The sequence below is a fragment of the Mesitornis unicolor genome, unplaced genomic scaffold (genome assembly GCF_000695765.1).
Source record: "Mesitornis unicolor isolate BGI_N332 unplaced genomic scaffold, ASM69576v1 scaffold715, whole genome shotgun sequence".
NCBI classification, from domain to species: domain Eukaryota; kingdom Metazoa; phylum Chordata; class Aves; order Mesitornithiformes; family Mesitornithidae; genus Mesitornis; species Mesitornis unicolor.
In genome coordinates, this window is record NW_010183249.1 from 3,055 (window position 1) to 21,148 (window position 18,094).

Here is an 18,094-nt window from a genome sequence, read left to right on the forward strand (position 1 = left end):
TCTCTGTCCTTCCCTTCTGGCCTCCTGCTCCTGCCAGGGCATGGCTGCTCCTGTTGCTAGCGTCGGGCTCAGCTCCTGAGGATATTCACAGAGCCCATTTTGGACAATGACTCCTTCAAGGAGCATCTCCCAAGACTCAGTAATGAGGAGCAAGTTCCTTATTTCTTGCTTTCTTCCACCATCCTCTGAAAGCCAGAATATCCTGAGGTTGGTCTTCTGGCCTCCTGCTCCTGCCAGGGCATGGCTGCTCCTGTTGCTAGCGTCGGGCTCAGCTCCTGAGGATATTCACAGAGCCCATTTTGGACAATGACTCCTTCAAGGAGCATCTCCCAAGACTCAGTAATGAGGAGCAAGTTCCTTATTTCTTGCTTTCTTCCACCATCCTCTGAAAGCCAGAATATCCTGAGGTTGGTAGGACTTTTGGGACTGATGTGAGATGAGGAAGGAGTATGGGAGGGTGGCTTTATTTTTTTTTTCAAATATCTCCAGAGCCTTTATGGCATTGGGAGGTGATGCTGGGTCTGTCCGTTGAGCTCTTACTTTGGGCAGAGGTGATACCATGAGAAGAAACAGCAAGCAGGGAGTCTCTGGCAGGAGGATGGCTGTGCTGGTTACAAGATGCCTTGGTCAAGCAAGCAGGGCAATGGAGTTTGTGGAAGAAGCAACTGATAACAAAATCTATGGGCAGTTGGAGCTGGACATTTTGGGAGAGTTAAGCGAGGTTGGGTGGAGGTGTTGCTGACCTGGGAAGAAGGCAGGCTGGCCAGGGCCGAAGTACAGCATTTGGTAGCTGTTCATGATGCAGAAATAGGTCCCCTTGTCCTGTGATGTGAAAGATTTCACCACCAGCCGGTAGAACTTGTCTTCTTTACTTGCCTCAAAGTATGTGGATGTCTTCTGGTATCCCTCGAATGTGGTCTCAGACCAGAAAGAGATAAAGACAATAAAGTGAAGGATCCCACCCTTGTCCTGGTGGAACCAGAAAACATTGCTGTAATCCAAAGGAGTCACACACTCCAGCTCCAGCCGCTGTCCCATCTCAGGGTGTGTGATGTTGCTGTCACGAAACCTGGCTGTCATCTGGTACCTCTGGCCCTGGATCCCAGGGCAGGCTGTGGGGGGAGAGAAATTCTGATGGGAACCAGTCGGGAAGAGCCATGTGTCCTCCAGGCAAACGTCTTTCCCTGCCCATGGGATGCCAGGTCAAACACAAAGTGGGAGGCATGCTGTCCCAATGAAGGTTTTATTGGAGTCCTTGCTGGGATCGTATGTGTGGGGTGCTCAGAAATCAGCCACCCGGGCTTTAGGGATGGGTGCTTCCCATCAGAAAAGCATTTCATCTGCCTTCTCAGGTACAGTGCCCTGAAGTGACTGTAAAACACCAACAGCTAAACACCCTTTTTTCCTCTCCGCTCCAGAAGCACTCCTCCAACCCTGTCCCTTCCCATTGCACATGAGGCTCCAGCCACCCCTCTGGCTGCCCTACGCTGGCTGAGGCTATGCCACCTTTGCCTCCACAATTACTGAGCAATCCTCAAAGGAAGCCTTTTTGCTTGGCTCTTAATTTTCCCTTTAATTATTTAGCCCAATGTCTTCATTGCAGTGGAAGGGGTTGAGTTGTCCCTCCCGGTGCAGGTGATGCACAGCCCTGTGTCCATACTCACAGAGTCCCAGAGCCAGCAGAAGGAACACGGGGTGGCCGTCCTCATGGACGGTGCAGCGGAGCAGAGATGATCTTTGTTGCTTGACTTGGAGGCTGCGTCGCTGTTTGGAGAGGATGTGATGTCATCAGGACCCTCTTGGGTAAAGAGGCGGTGTTCGGCATCTGCTGCAAAATGAAGGGCAAAGAAAAGATTTCTGGAGAAATTCCATTGTAATGCAGGGTTTGGGCTCATTTATCATTATTGGTTCTTGACAGTGCCTCAAATATTGTGTCTCAATGACTGTCTTCCCTAGAGATTGAGGCTGAGGATGCTGGTGCCTGAGATAGGATCATCTACTGCAGCCTGCTGTCTCCTGGCCATCTGGATGTTTACAGCAACTCCAGCTCCACAGAAGTCCTGGACAAGCCTTGTGCTTTGGTTGCAGCCTCCAGGTTGCATTTCTTGGCAGGGATTTTGCTGCCTTTTATTGTGCACACCTAAGGCTTGTGGTGTGGATGGCAAAGCATACCATATTAAGTTACCTGGTGAGCAAGACAAGAATGTTTCATGGCATTCATCCACATGTTTTCTTTATCACCAAGCACATGCATCGCAAACATGCAGCTGATTTTTTCAGGTGCTCGATTGATCCCTTTGCCATTCTTCTTTGCAATTGCTCTGCAAAAGCTGTTTTGTGCAAGGCAGGTGGTCTGTGATCTGAAACCCACCGAGAAAGCTCCATGCCCCATGGTTATGCAGTTTTCATTTTCTCTAACACCTTGTGGTTTTCTTCTCTAACCACAGGGGTTTCCGCCCTGCCTAAGAACCCTTGCATGGTTCCACAAAGAGGGCCCTTGCTGCTGCCTGCAGGTGACCACTTGCAAACGGGTATGGGTGATGCTTCCTGGAGCTTTGCACATACAGTAGCAAGACTTTGAGGTGGTGGTCTGGTGTATTATTTACTTCTCTGGTTTCTGCTTTCTGGCCTTTCTGTTGATTATTTCTTTGTGTGATGAGATTTTTCTGTTAGTCCTTTGCAAGAAAGCCTGCCTTTTGAGTATGCCCAAAACTGGTGTTGTGGGCTTTGATGCCATTGTTTTATGGCTGCTGCTTTAGGGGTGAGTTATGGAAAATGGTTTAGGAACTGGATTTACTCCATTTGACGTTTAGTTCATTTTAGTAGGAAATGAAAATGGTATCATTTTAGGCTGGAAGCTGAACTCTGGCATCCTAAATCTCTTGCTGGTATATAAATTGTTGCCTTTTCCCTTATCCATGACTTCATCAGACCCTCACTTATTATCTTCACAAAAGATTTTAGCTGTTTCTGAGGCTAGGAACTGAGTAATGACATAAACATTAGTAAGTCTAACTAGAAAAATTGTTTTATTTATTTTTCTCAGTTCTTTGATTTACAATTTTAGTAAGGAAATATTTACATCAGACACAGAACTCATTGTAGTCAATCAACATGTCCCATGAAGGTATGCTAAAAATCTTGCTTAACTAAAGCAAATGAGAAAAACCTGGTTTTTTTCTCAGCACTCAACCATTTCATCCCAAAAGAAAGAAAATCCCACCTTCCTTGCTCAGGCAAAACTGCTGGAATCGGTGGAAGTGGAGCCAGCAGCAGAAGAGGCATAGCAAGAGGAAATAGTGAACCTTAGCCCCCAGGGCTGTACAAACTGAAAAAGTAAGGCCTTTTAATTGATATTTAGTTTCTCAATGAAAAACACGTGCGTGCTTGCTGTCCGTGTGTCTGCTCCATCTTGTCTTTTCCAATTTGCCAAGGCAGAATGCATGAGAAGTAGTAGCAGTACAGATTATGTAGGTGCTGGGCTTATGCAGTGTCAGCTCCCCAAGATGATCCAGAAGGCAGAAGGTGCAGATGCTTATACGTGTCGGCTTGGCACGCTGGCTTTTGCATTGGGCTTCCCATTCATAGGTCTACAGAGAGAAAAGGCTTTGATTTACTTGGATGTAATAGGGACAAGAAGGCAATTAATGTATGGCTGCCTATCAGCTCTTTTACCCTTGGTCTGCAGCCAGGGACCTTGAAGAGCAGGCTGCAAACTATTTCCTTTGTGCTGGTGAAGGATCTGCCAGCATTCACCCAGAAACAGCGGTTAGCAGGACTTTCTGAAGATATGCTGTTAAATCTATTGCAATATTTTTGTCCAGGGCTGGCAACAGGGACTGAGATAAGGGAAGACTGCAAGCATCATCCTAAACAAGGATGTCAGATCAGCTTGAATTTGCAGTTCTTATTCCAAGAGTGTTTTCCTGGTCACTCAGGAGGACGAGTGACTTGGGGAGGCAGGAAGGAAAGTATGAAAAAAGGATTCCTGGATGCCTTAGAAAATACGTTGACTGTAAAGCTGTACGTATCTGCGTTGCTGCTTCTCAGGCAAGTCACCTAGGGCCGCAGCAGCCTCTGCCACTGTTGGCTAGTGCCTCTGGGGGGCACCAGAGGCATAAAGCCATGCTGCTGCCGGTACAATACTGCAGAAGGGGATTTGGGTTGCGATAATCCATCAGCACAAAGTTTTTAGTCTGCCACAGACACTTCTGTCTTTCTCTTTAGTATCTACTACCGTGATTTTAATTACTTAATATTTAAAAAAAAGAAACACAGGCAAAGAGAAGGATATCTCTTCCTTGCTCCTAATTCATTACATGGTCCCCTCCCTGCACTGTATATCAGAGGAAGAATTTTTAGGTCACTTCTTTGCACCTGCCGGCTTTCTCATCTGAGGGTGAGATGCTGTTGACTTCAAGAGAAAAATGTCAACACTCGTCACTTACGAACCTTTTACATCTGCATCTTCGTCTTCTGGTTTCTAAAATAAAAAGGAAAACATTTTAGTTCAAAGACAACAAGACCCAGCTCAGTAAAGAAATGTTTTACTGAGAAAACCCTATCAGTCCATTTTAGTATTTTTATGAATTAAACCTTCGTGTGAGTAACCATAGTAGGGTCAACCCGGGTACAATGGCAGTGAATTATGGTTTTATTTTGTGGTCTCCAGTGACTTTGGCATGTTGCTTAAAATCCATTGGCAGCAATTAATTTCTACATCAGGCAATTGGCCATGATGCCATGCAGCGTGCTACCAAGATGAACGACACACTTCTCCATTCTAGCATCCATGTCATTACTTTGGGATGTTTTTTTGCAAAATACAGTGTCCAGCCATGAATTTCAGCACAAGGTAAAAGTCTGTCCTTGAGAGCTCCAGCTGCCTGCTGCAGTAATTAATGGCAGCTGATGACTTTTCACTGGTCATTACCATCAGCATTAAAAGGCAGAAATGAATGATTGAGTGGTGTTTGTAAGTTCACGATGTTGCAGGTCACTGGGGATTGCACCGGTCCCTGTGCTTGTGGAGGGCACTTGGCTCCTGGTGACTTCTGAGGGAATTTGGACCAACTCTGAATGCTCTGCTGCATCATCAGCCATTTCCCTGGAGAAGAATGGGTTTTGGCTGTGGCTCATCAGTGGTTTTTGACATATTGCTTCCTATCACTGTAGACCATGGCGAGTAGCACTCTTCAGAGCTGAAGGATGTTGGAAAATTGCACTTGTTTTTTCAGCTGGGTCAGCTGGTAAATTCATGTTGCATCAGCTGCAGGCTGTGGGGTCAGGGAGGATTTAGTTGGTCTAATTCAGCAGCAAAACACTTTGGTGTTCTAGATGAATGAGCTGAGATGGTTTAATTACATCAGTGTAACTTCTGAGGATGTTGGGCCACTCACCAAAGTAAAGTTTAACTGATTTCAGCAAGCATTAAATGGATGTAAACACATTTGCACTCACTGCCTGCTCAGGGTAATTTAAAGACATCTCAAACATTGAATTTCATGGAAGGACTTTTGTCTATCCAGAGAGTGTGCGTCACTGTTTTAACTGTAGAAGTCCCTGAACCTCTGTAGTTAAGTTGGTTATTGGGTTACCACTCAGGAATAGTTTGATAGAGTATCAAACTCAAGAGAGTGTGATAAAGCAAATTTTCTGTACTTAAAATTTTTTTTCCTTGCAGTGTAGAAATTGATAATTATTTTCAAGGCCAATCATAGAGATGAGGAAAATGTGTACACTGATTTTTAACAGTGGTCGTTCTCTTGTGTTGACTGTGTCCTGGTTATCTGATGGCTACGTAAAGGGGATGGCTAGAAGATCCGTTCCCTGAAGGACAGGGCTGTGGTTTCAGGCTAGAGGAACATCTATGGGGGGTTATGGGTGAGACTTACGCTGACACAGCACGATGGTGACTGCCAGGGCAATGATGAGCAGGACGCAGGCGCCTGCCAAGGGAGCCCAGATGAAGATGTCACAAGAGAAACTAAACTCGGTGGTCTCTGCAGGAATAGAGAAAAGAAAAGGTCCACCATTTGCCCACAGCTGGTGTTATAGCCAGCTCTGGTGGAGCCAAGGGACCATCCAAGAGACCCATCTGGCACTGATCGAGGCTGGCAGTGAAGCACAGGGCTTCCCCGGCCCACTAGTGATGTCCGAAAGTGTAGCATGGGCTTTTGTTAGTGTTGCTACTGCTCACAGGGTTTTCTGGGACCTGAGGAGGTACACTACTGAGGCCAAAACCACCACCAGCCACCAAGGCTCTACACTCGCTCCTTCTCTTACCGGTGTGCCCAGGCATAAGACGTGCTCATGCATTTTACATCATCCTGAGCCTTTCTTATATGGGATGAAACATGGGAGTCGAGTCTTTCCAGCTGCACAAACCCAGTTATCCCTTTCTGATAAAGCTCTGAGGATTTTCACCCTCTCCCCCATCCCAAAATGCTTGCAGGATCACCCTCTGTATCAGTGCACCAGAGCCCAGCTCTTCCCCTCTCGCTGCCTGCAGCTGGGCTACCTGGATCCTACCTGGTGTCTTCAGGCAGGGGTCCTCTTCAGTGATGTTGTGCTGGGTTGTGGTTGCTAGTGTGGTGGGTGCAGCTGTGGTGGCAACTATAAATGAAAACGGATGAATACAGCATACAGGGAAATACAAAAAAATATATCTGACCTACCCTTCTGCTCTCCTGCTCTGCCAGGACACGGCTGCTCCTGTTGCCAGCTCAAGACTCAGCTCAAGGGGAACATCACAGAGCCCATTTTGGATGGTGACTCTCCCGAGTTGTGTCTCCCATGACCCAGTAAGGAGCTGCAGGCTCCTTAATTCTTGTTGTCTGCCACCATCCTCAGAAAGTCTGAGTACCATGAGGTTGGTAGGAATTTTGGGACTGATGTGAGGTGAGGAAGGATTTGGGGGATTAGTTGACTTTGTTTTAGTCAAATCCCTTCAGAGCCATGATGGGATGGAGAGGTGATGCTGGGTTTGACCGTTGATCTTTGCTTTTGGGCAGACGTGATACCATGAGAAGAAACAGCAAGCAAGGAGACTCTGGCAGGAGGATGGGCACTCTGGTCACAAGGTGCCTTTGTCAAGCAGGCAGGGCAATGGGGTCTGTGAGACAAATGACTAAAAAAAAGCATGGGCAGAGGGAGATGGACCTTTTGGGAGAGCTAAGAAAAGTTGGGTGGAGGTGTTGCTGACCTGGGAAGAAGGCAGGCAGGCCAGGGCTGAAGTAAAGCACTTGGTTGCTGTTCATGATGCAGAAATAGGTCCCCTCGTCCTGTGATGTGAAGGACTTCACCACCAGCTGGTAGAACCTGCCTTGTCTGCTTGCCTCGAAGCGTGTGGACTCCTTTGCATTCCCCACAAAGGTGTTCCGAGAGAGGGAAGTGGTAAAGACGATGAAGTGAAGGATCCCACCCTTGTCCTGGCGGACCCAGAATACACCACTGTCGTCCTTAGGGTTCACACATTCCAGCTCCAGCCGCTGTCCCATCTCGGGGTGTGTGATGGTTCTGTCACGAAACCTGGCTGTCATCTGGTACCTCTGGCTCTGGATCCCAGGGCAGCCTGCAGGAGAGAAATTCTGATGGGAACCAGTCGGGAAGAGCCGTAGTTCCTCTGGGTAAACATTGTTTTCTGTCCTTGGGGTGTGAAGTCAACAGCAAAGGGGGAGTCTTGCTGTCCAGATTAAGTTTTTATTGGAGTCCTTGCTGGAATCGTGTTTGTGGAGTGCTCAGCAATCAGCCACCCGGGCTTTAGGGATGGGTGCTGCCCTTCAGAAAACCCTTTCAGATGCTTCCTGAGTACAGTGCCCCATCACACCTTAAATGAAGTCACTCCTTAAAACACTGACTCTAAAAGCCTCTTTTTGTCCTCTTCCCTCCAGAACAACTTCTCCAACCTGATCCCTTCCCATTGCACATGAGGCAGCAGCCACCCCTCTGGCGGCCCTACTCTGGCTAAGGCAATGCTGCCTTTACCTCCACAATTACTGAGCAAACCTCAAAGGAAGCCTTTTTGCTTGGCTTTTAGTTTTCCCTTTAATTATTTAGCCTAATGTCTTGGATGCACTGGAAGGGGTTGAGTTGTCCCTCCCAGTACAGGTGATGCACAACCCTGTGTCCATACTCACAGAGCCCCAGAGCCAGCAGAAGGAGCAGCTCAGGAGTCCTGGCCATCTTCTCCTCAGGGTGGCCGTCCTCAGGGACAGTGCAGCGGAGCAGAGATGATCTTTCTTTCTTGACTTGGAGGCTGCGTCGCTGTTTGGAGAGGATGTGATGTCATCAGGACCCTCTTGGGTAAAGAGGTGGTGTTTGGCATCTGCTGCAAAATGAAGGGAAAATAAAAGATTTCTGGAGAAATTCCATTGTAATGCAGGGTTTGGGCTCATTTATCATTATTGGTTCTTAGTGGTGCCTCAAAGATTGTGTCTCGATGCCTGACTTCTCTAGAGATTGAGGCTGAGGATGCTGGTGCCTGAGGTAGGACCAGCCACTGCAGCCTGTTGTCTCCCGGCCATCTGGACGTTTACAGCAACTCCAGCTCCACAGAAGTCCTGGGCAAGCCCTCTGCTTTGGTTGCAGCCTCCAGATTGCATTTCTTGGCAGGGATTTTGCTGCCTTTTATTGTGCACACCTAAGGCTTGTGGTGTGGATGGCAAAGCACACTGTATTATATTACCTTATGAGCAAGACAAAGGTGTTTCATGGCTTATATCCATGCTTTTATTTTTATCACCAAGCACATGTGTTGCAGACGCACAGCTGAGTTCTTCAGGTGCTCGACTGATCCCTTTGCCATTCTTCTTTGCAATTGCTCTGCAAAAGCTGTTTTGTGCAAGGCAGGTGGTCTGTGATCTGAAACCCACCGAGAAAGCTCCATGCCCTGGGGTTACACATTTTTTGTTCCCTAACATCTTGTGGTTTTCTTCTCTAACCACACGGGTTTCCGCCCTGCCAAAAAGGCCTTGCATGGGTGACCACTTGCACATGGGTATGGGTGATGCTTCCTGGATCTTTGCACTTACAGTAGCAACAGTTTCAACAGATAGCGAGGTGGTGGGCTGGTGTATTACTTTTTTATTTTGGCACTTTCTGGCCTTCCTGGTTTGTTGGGGTTTTTTTTTGTGAGTCTGTGAGATGTTTTTCTTTGTTATCTTTGACTCAATGATCTTAGATTTGTCTTTCAACCTTAATGATTCTGTGATTCTGTGATTCTGTTACTGCTTTGTAAAGAAAGCTCCCTTTTCCTGGGTATGTCAGATACCGGTGCTGCTGGCTTTGGTGCCGTTGCTGTTGTGGCTGCTGCTTTAGAGATCATTTACGGAAAATGTTTGAGGAACTGGGTTTACTTCATTGGACATCAGAGCACATTGGTGAGTGATGAAAGCTGTTGTTAGGCCTGCTGAGCTGTGTGAAAGTGGTCCTTTCATGAGGCTGTGATACTTGTGAGGTTTGCCTGCAACAGAGCAGATTTTGGCCAAGTAAAAAGAAAACAAGGTTTTGTCAATTAAACCATATTACAGAGGTCTTGATCTCAAAATCTTATGAAGCAATTGTTAACATCAGTCTTGAGGTTTTTCCAAGGTTCTCCTGTCATCTCCAGATGAGCCATCCTGTGATGCTACTTGTGTAGGCTCCTTCTGGTTTCTGTGGGCAGTTTATTCTCCTTATCCTAAGTGGCATTCATCCTACCTTTATAACAGGATAAGCTGTTGTTGGGAATAGCTTGTCTTCGCAGGCTGATCGAGGATAGTAGAAAAGGAACCAAAATCATGGGTCTGCCTTGCAGACGGTTACAGCTGAGTCTCATGTTTTCCGAAATGCTGAAGTGGGCTGGTTCCTGCCATCCATTGGAACTGTTTGTGGGTGCCCCTTCCCTTCCATCACTATCATAATGCATATGTCAGAAAATGAAATTTCAAAACCATAGCTCCCCTGAGACCAAAGTAGGAAAATTCCCGATTTCTGTTGCTCAGCAGGGTTTGAATGGAAGTAAGTGTGCTGGGAAATGAGGATGCGTCTTTGTGGGGGGACTGAATTTTTGTCAGGGCTAGATTCTCACTCTGATGTAGATTGATTCTGTGTGCTGCCTCCAATAAACTGCTAACAAATATATCCTTTTAAGGCAAGACAAAAGCTTATTGTCTGTGGAGTGATAGAGCTGCAAGCAGGCTGTCACGCATCCCTTTTCAACACGGACACACTTCATTGGCCAGAGAGGACACCAGGGAAATATATCTCCAACAGAAATGTCTGTGTGTGATCAGACAAAACCACCCCTTTCCTGTGCCCTTATCTCATGTCTTCTAAATAATAAATTAGTGGGGACAGGAATAATCTTTTTCTGTGCCCTGTGTTTAGGTATCACTTAGCACAAAGCTGTTTCTGTTTTGCACAGTAAAACAACTAAAGCTGTTGCAGTCGCAATTATTTGTTACAAAAAGTTCCAGGAATAAACAGGAGCTCCAGTTAAAGCTCTTATTTAAAATCAACACTTATTTAAATAATTTAGATCAGTATATGTATGTTTTACACTGGTGATCTACTCTAAAACTGGAAGGGGTAGGTGGTCAATAAGATAAATTAAGAACTCTCTTTGACTTTAGCATACTCTGGTTTGGCAGCTTGTCCTCTGGATGGTATTTTTCAGTAGACTTGTCACTGTTAGACTGAGGACCTAAGTCAAATCAGTGAAGCACTAACTTTAATAACACATTTTATCAGTAATTTCTGTTGTAGTGCCACGGTGATGATATGACTACAGAAGAAAAAATTTAGACAGCCAGTTACTTCTAGAGAGCACTGTATAAGAGATGTCAGAAGAGGAGACAGGTTGGTTAGATGGTAGAAGGTAATTTCTTTTTTCTTCAAAACCTAACAGTAAGTTTTATTTTAGTCATAGCTAAGGTTGCAGGGTTCTGATTGCTGGTGAACTCCAACCTAACTTGCTTATGACCACGGTTTATCATTCTGTAGTAAGGGAAGCTGAGGTCTGTATTTAATTAATGTCAAACAATTAAGCAGAAAGAGACAGGAGCAAAGAGAGAAGAGACAAAACCACTCAGGGAAGAGACAGACTGACAAGGGATCTGCATTTTTGGAATGAGACTTAGCACAAAGTGAGTTTAGGATTTTTTTTTTCGTGTGCTTGATTACATCCATTTAACAGAGAAGTGAGAGGAGCTTGAGCATCAGAGCTGGAGGGGGTGCCAAGTTTTGGATATGATTGATCTCTTAGTCCTTTTGTGGAAGGATCTCAGTGATTTTCACATTAGTTGTAAGAAACTTTGGCTTCTTAGTTTCAGTAATATTAGACACTGCATGGATGTCTCACAGTATTTTGTGACTGGCAGCAGGAGTACATCTGAGGACATGGGAATTACGCTGCAATTACTGGTGGACACAAAAGGACCATGAAAATGACCGTGCTCTGTTGTTTTTGTTGCCCATGGTATCTCCTCATAGTGCTTCAGAAGGAAGCTAAGCAATGACATAGCATTGCTGGTGATGAGCAGGTGCTGCTTGATCCCTGCAAGTGATCAGTTAGTGGTAACTTGGGGTGGCACCAGACTGTGTTTACTTCAGCATTGCTCCTTCTTCCTGCTGTTAACCTTTGAAGGATCTCTTTCATAAGGAGGAATGGAAAGTTTTAATGAAGATTTCAAAATCTACTCACAAATCACAAACTTTTGTTTCAAACAGAGGAAAAAAATGTTGAGACTATAGCATACAACTTTTCCGGTGTGAAATGAAGCTGTGGTTCAACTTGCTGGCCCCGTTTTCTTTGCAAAGCTGCAGCCCTAAAGGAGTTTGTAGAATGTCAAGTGCAACTGTCACCCACCAGATACTCACATGCTATCTTTCCACTGTAGCTGCGTGTTTCCAATTCAGTGGCCAATACTGCCCTCTCTTCTGCATACCCTCAGTGTAAACAACACATACTTGAAACACAGTACGTGAACCACAAACACTCCTGCGCTCTCACCTCTCCATGGTGGAGGGCTTCCACTTGATCACTGAGTTGAAACTCTCTGTAATCTCCATGCTTGTTGGTACCTCAACTGAGAGTGTGATAAAAGAAGACCTGAATGTGTTATGAATTTTCCTTGCATAGTCTCCCTGCACCTTCTTGATGTTGCAGAGCTCATTAGTGCAGACAATAGGTAAATCAACAATCCGTGATGGCATCTTCTGGGGACTGGTGACAATTTACTCCACCAGTGCCGCAACTGGAGTTAACAGTGGGCAGGTTGGTCTTCTGCAGCTCCAGTCTCCTAAATACCACCAAGAGTCAGTCCAGAACTATAGAAAGACTTTGTATTTTCTAACACTGATTATAGACTTTCCTTAAAAAAAGGAAAATTATCTGTATAGCTCCAGTATATCTTTTTTTTTTGTCTGAACAGCAGTTCCAGTTGCCTTTAATTGGTGAACTGGGCTCATTATCTCACTTCCAATTCCCACAATCAAATTTCTATGGGGTTTGAGGCACTGTTTGGTAGTTGTCTCCTAGTTCAGCTCCCTTCCAGGGTTTCATTGCCTTGGTGTTATCCCCACAACCCTGGGAGCTGTCTTCTCCTGTCTCCATCAATCCAGAGTCTTGTCATGTCTGGTGTTCTTCCTTGCTGCACATAAACCTTCTTCCCTGAAGATCTTGGGCAGGAAAGCCTTGTGGAGACATTTCAGGAAGTTTCTGGTCCCACCTGTGTAGTGCAGGACTTTCCCAGAGCAGGGGATTTATTGCTGTGCATCTTTACCATTAACTTTAATTTCCATAGTTGGTTACAGCTGGTGGCATGGAGGAGGTGTTCCCATTTTTTGTTACCCACCCCTCCTGCTGACAGTGCTGGCTGTATGGAAAACCGTGGCTTGCTTGAAATTACTTGCTTCATGCATTTTGTGGTCCTATTAATAGCACTGGCTGGCTTGTACAGCTTGCTATTTCTTCCTGATTTTGCATTCACTTGAAAAATACCCAACCCCCGCTGTAGAATTAGACCTGTAAGACTCAACCCTGGGCCATGACACGCTGTTCAGAAGAGGCAGAGTAGAGGAGAGATGGCCACACCAAAAAGCAGCAGCTGGTTTAATGCTCTCCTATCATGAACAAAACAAACTGAATTTGGTGTTAAGAGTTCCACTTTTAACAGCCTGGTCCCCACCATTGCTGTGAAAAGAAGTGTGTAATTACTCTTTCCATACCTGTTCTCCTAGAGGTAGCTCTCCCACCCTGTTTGTGGGGGTTGGACTCAGTAGCCATTCAACAATTCATGTTTAAAACATATGCTGCAAACTTTACTTTAATGCACATTTATTTACTTGCATTTATGTACTGTAAATGTAGAACTGCAGAAAGATCTTTCAGAGACTGCACAATACAGAGGCAGGTGAAATTTGGAGTAATTAAATGTGAAGTGATGCACACAAAGAAAACCAGTCCTGGCTTTGCTGTAAAATAAGGAGACAAATGTTGCTGTTCGAGTGTGAAAATCTGGATTAAGACAGGTACTACCATGGAAACATCAATTCATTGCCCAGCAGCAAAGCAAATCAGATGTTGGGTATAAAACAGAGAACAAAGCTATGTCACCATATGGTCCAATGGTCCAATCTATGGTCAATGCATGGTCCAATGCATTGTATGAATCCTTGAAGGCTGTATGTTGGTTCCACCCCCTCATATCAAAGAGGGGACTCAAAAAAAGAAGTACTATGACCAGAAAAGGACAATATGGAGGATCAGAGGTCTGAGATGGGGTTTGTGTAGGCAGACTAGGACTCTTTAGCCTGAAGAAATGATTTTTCAGATCCACCTTTAAGTGGATCTACACTAAACGTCTCCAGAATAGTGAGTGGCTGGGAAGGAGTGCAGAGGGATTGATTATTCACTGCCTTTTCCAATACAGAAAGTAAGGGGCAGCAGATGAAGCTGATGTGGGTCAGGTTGAAAGAAAATGAAGTTGTCCTTCACCTCATGGATGTTCCTGCCCTACGATCTTGAGGATGCAGAGCCTGGACAAATGCTTGGAAGAGAGTGAGATTCATTGTGAGTTACTCAATAGATAGCAACAGTCTGAGGAAATCTTTTCAGTTAAAAGTAGTCCGAAAATTAAGGGAAAGTTTCATATATGATTATCCTGTCCTTATTATTTCTTAGCCACCTGCTCGTAGGCAGTGTTGGAGACAGAATAATGGTCTGGACGGACCTTTGCTCTATCCAACCCAGTCATTTTTATACTCTTCACTATGAGATCTCATTACAATATGTCATTTTAAGGAAGCCATTTGCTACAAGACTACACATCTGTTTCCTCTGAAGCACCATTAATTTTCCAATTATCTCATGCTTTAGTGCAGGACACTTAAATCTTACTTAGCTGTTGGCCCCGCACAAGGACACTTATCCCAAGAATGTATCCTGTGGTTCTCCATAGCTGTCCCAAAATCTCTGTCCTCTGGACCGCAGGTAGTGAGAGAAAAAACCCTTTTATGTGCTTATCATCATGTAGAGAAAGAAACTTTTGCACTGCCAAGTCCACCATTAAACCATGTCCCTAAGTGCGACATTTACACATCTTTTAAATAGCTCTAGGGATGGTGACTCCACTGCTTCCCTGGGCAGCCTGTTCCAGCGCTTGAAAACACTTGTGGTGAAAAACATTCAGGATACAGGAGACAGGAGATGCATACACATGAACTGTCCATGGCTTTCCAACCAGTGTCTCTAGTTGTGTGAGCTGGAAGATGGGTTGAAGGTGGTTTGAGCTTCAGGTCCTGTGTCCACTTTCCTGTCTGCTTGTGGTGGGACAGTGCTCCTTCCACAGCCCTTTGGGACTCTCCCTTGCTCACTTTACAGCCATAGGAAGGGAGAAAGGGCTATATTGCCAGCTCCTTAATGATATGGTCACCTGTAAATGACACCACTGAGGATGCTATGGCCATCTTCAGTGCATCACACCCCTTCATCCTTCCAGTGGAACCCATCAGAGCAATTTTGCAGAACAATTCTGAGCAAGACACTTTTGGTACTGGGAGTGGGCAGAGAAAGCAGATGAGTTTTTCCTTTCTCTGTTTTACAGTTCAGGGCACCCTGAATGCCTCTTGGAAGAGGGATATTGGAGAGGAAAGATGTTTGACCCCACTCAACTAGCTCAATTTGTGCCCCAGCTTTGGGGAGGCAAGGAGGAACCCAGGTTTGGGGACCTAGGGGATTTGCACAGCAGCAGCTGCCTTCCCATGGCATCTCCTTGGGGATGTCAGCTTGGGCTCTGTGCAGTGGGATGTGACCCACATTTCTGAATTATATCAGAATTCTGGCTATGGTAGTGGTGACTAAGTCAGATTAAAATGAAATGACCTGAGGAAAGACATTTGTTTTCGTAATGACTGTTACACCCTTGCTCTGACTCATTTCCTTCTGCATTGAGATGACTTGAGACATATATTTTAGCAACAGCGCTGTCATCTGCAGCTTGTTGCTCAGGGCAGGAATATACGATCCCAGCCTCCAGGAATATTTTGTCTCAATTTTTTTGAAGAGACTGACGGGAAATATCCCAACCAGAATTTTGCATTTGGTGCTAATGTTAAGTCATAATGTTTTGAAGCCCTTTGATTTCTGCCATGGGTCATGCTGCAACGTGGAAGAGCAGCTCCTCCGAAGATGCCCTGCCTGTCTGTGGAGGCAGCTGCCCCACACCTCGGTTTTGTGCTGCGTTTCATGCTGCCTGCATGGCCTGCAGCCCCAGCTCTCCCCGCTGGAAGGGAGCAACAGGAAACTGTGGTGGGCAAGATTGCACGCCTAGCTCTGGGGACAGAGATGTCTCCTAAGCCGCAGCCCTCCTCCCTGCCCAGCCTTGCAGGGAGGGAGGTTGGTTGCACCCCGTATTTTGGTGCTCAGTCTCCTGTTTGGACATTTTAACCACAAGCTGAGAAGAAAAGCAGACAAAACAGCAGGAGCTTTGCACCTTGTGCTGGGTAAGGTTTGCTCCATCCTTCTTGCAGGGTGGAGGAAAGCGTGGGGTGGGGTGGGATGTGGGGCTGACCACAGCAGGCAGGGTGCTAGTGGTTTGCAGTGGCTTGTGGGCTCATTGCTTTGCTTTGGAGCCATCTGTTGATCCCCATGCTCTTCATTGGAAAATCAGAAATCTCTTTGGCGTTCCCTGGCAAAGCTCAAGCCTTTGAAAAACTTGACATTGCAAAGCTTCACCTTCAGACACCCACAATTTCTGCAGGATCAGGTTCTCTGCTGCATGATGCAGAGGCTCAGTCTGGTTTGGACAAGATGAAATTTAGCTCTTATTCATTTCATGACCCCAAAAAATAACTCATGGGTGCTGGCATCAGCCTAGCTGCCTGGGGTTCCTAATCCCTCCAAGGAGCTTTTCAGAGAGGATGGCAGGGACTTTGCACTTTGAGCAGGTTTCCTTTTCTTATTGACTGCCAGCTGCTTTCCGTAAGTGACTCATCTAGGGTTTTTGGGGTTTTGATGTTAAATGAGCTGAAGTTGCTTGTGTGAGAAATGAGCTGAAGTTGCTTGTGTGAGAGCCCTGTTCCACAGCAGATAGGGATGCTGTACCTGGCCGAGAAAAAAATCTGCACTGATGCCATCATTGGGATTTTTTGGAGAGCTTCCCATCTGGTTTTAATTTATTAACTAGATCAGAAAGTGCAAATAGTGATGATGATATTCTCCTGCTTAAAAGCATGTTGCAGTCCTTCCCTTCATACACTTTCGTATCTTAAATTCTAAAGGAGAAGTCAAACTTTAGCAGAAAAAATGAATGGCCAGGGAAGGAACATTAAACCTCCTGTCCTGTTGCAAATATTTAAAGCACAGGGAGAGTTTTGTTTCATGTGAAAGAACCCCTGGTTTATAAAGTGAAAGTAATCATTCCCATAGCCAGGTGGTAGAGAATCAGAATATGTAGTTTGTACAGTGTTATTTTTAACTTGGTCTGATACGTGTTCCAGTTAAATGAATGCTGGAATAACAAGTATTTTTATATAACTCCACAGAAGCTGCAGATCTCTCTCTGAGTGCACACAATATAGATATATTGATATACACAAATATCTGCTATTACAGCAAATAAAATTTAATTTAATTAGCAGAAATGATATTAAATAAAAATTCTAATAATATTAAACAAACCATTTCTGGTTTATATAAATCAGAAGTTTAATATATTAGTATTTCTGGTTTATTGAATGAAATGTAATTAAGTCCAGGGAAATATGGGCAAGAAGTACTTATGTTGCCTGAAGACAGGTTTTTGTTCCTCAGTGTTTTTTCTCTATAGGTATCTGTCAATCTATATAACTGTCAATATATATAATAACGCATATATAGCTATTTGTAAAATAGAAAATATATAACACATAATATATAAAATAATACCTCTAATACAGTTATATATAATATATATTTAACTGTAATATATAATACATAAGTTATAACTATATTGAACATTTTATCTATAATACATAATATATGTAATAGCTTACAGTAGTTTTACAAAAACACAGAGTACTTACTGCAATGCCTTAAATACCTGCATTTCTGCTCTGCTCTCTGTCCCTTGAATAATTTAATGCTTTTGAGATATAGATGTACTGTTTATCGAAAGAATATATTGTCATATATAGCTATAAAATTGTCAATATCAATAACTGTCAATATCTATGATACAATATTTCTGTACTTCAGGTTCCTGTACATTGTTTGAGATACAAAATAGCAGAGTAGGTAGGTGGGCTGGTGTGGGTCAAGGGGGGCTTTTGTGCGTTGGATGCTTCTGAAAGCTGAGAATGAGACTTGCCAACCCAACGTGTGGGTAGGGCCGTGTCTGTGCACTAACAGGGTGATCATCTTAGCAGCAAGTAAAACTTGGGATTTTATTTTTACAGCTTCTGGGATGTATGTGGTTTTACATGGCAGCAGAAAAAGACATGTAGAAGTTCCCGTTTCACAAGTCTGGTCTGGATGCCTGAAGTCCTGCTGTGAATCCATTTTTCCTGCCGGGGGAGATGTTTAATAAACAGCTACCGTGCACAGAGCCGTTTGGCCAAGGATAAATCAGCAGGA

The 18,094-nt window shown here is 44.8% G+C and overlaps 2 protein-coding genes across 2 annotated transcripts in view; both read right to left on the reverse strand.

Annotated features, from left to right (window-relative positions):
- LOC104540269 (T-cell surface glycoprotein CD8 alpha chain-like) overlaps positions 1-2,392 on the reverse strand; it is a gene marked incomplete at its 3' end in the record, with an annotated part of 3,081 nt that extends 689 nt beyond the window's left edge. Inside the window, exons 1-3 of the mRNA XM_010184038.1 lie at positions 2,372-2,392; positions 1,665-1,764; positions 744-1,112 (exon numbers count right to left, since the gene is read on the reverse strand). Of these exons, the coding sequence (XP_010182340.1) occupies positions 744-1,112; positions 1,665-1,764; positions 2,372-2,392 (490 nt within the window). The remainder of the gene's footprint in view (positions 1-743; positions 1,113-1,664; positions 1,765-2,371) is intronic.
- A 1,143-nt stretch (positions 2,393-3,535) lies between these two features.
- On the reverse strand, positions 3,536-8,184 carry LOC104540265 (T-cell surface glycoprotein CD8 alpha chain-like). Its single transcript, XM_010184031.1, has 6 exons — positions 8,139-8,184; positions 7,205-7,573; positions 6,521-6,615; positions 5,895-6,000; positions 4,453-4,483; positions 3,536-3,590 (listed from the first exon to the last, which is right to left on the reverse strand). The coding sequence occupies exons 1-6, from the start codon at positions 8,182-8,184 to the stop codon at positions 3,536-3,538; spliced, it is 702 nt and encodes a 233-aa protein (XP_010182333.1).
- Positions 8,185-18,094: the final 9,910 nt, after the last annotated feature.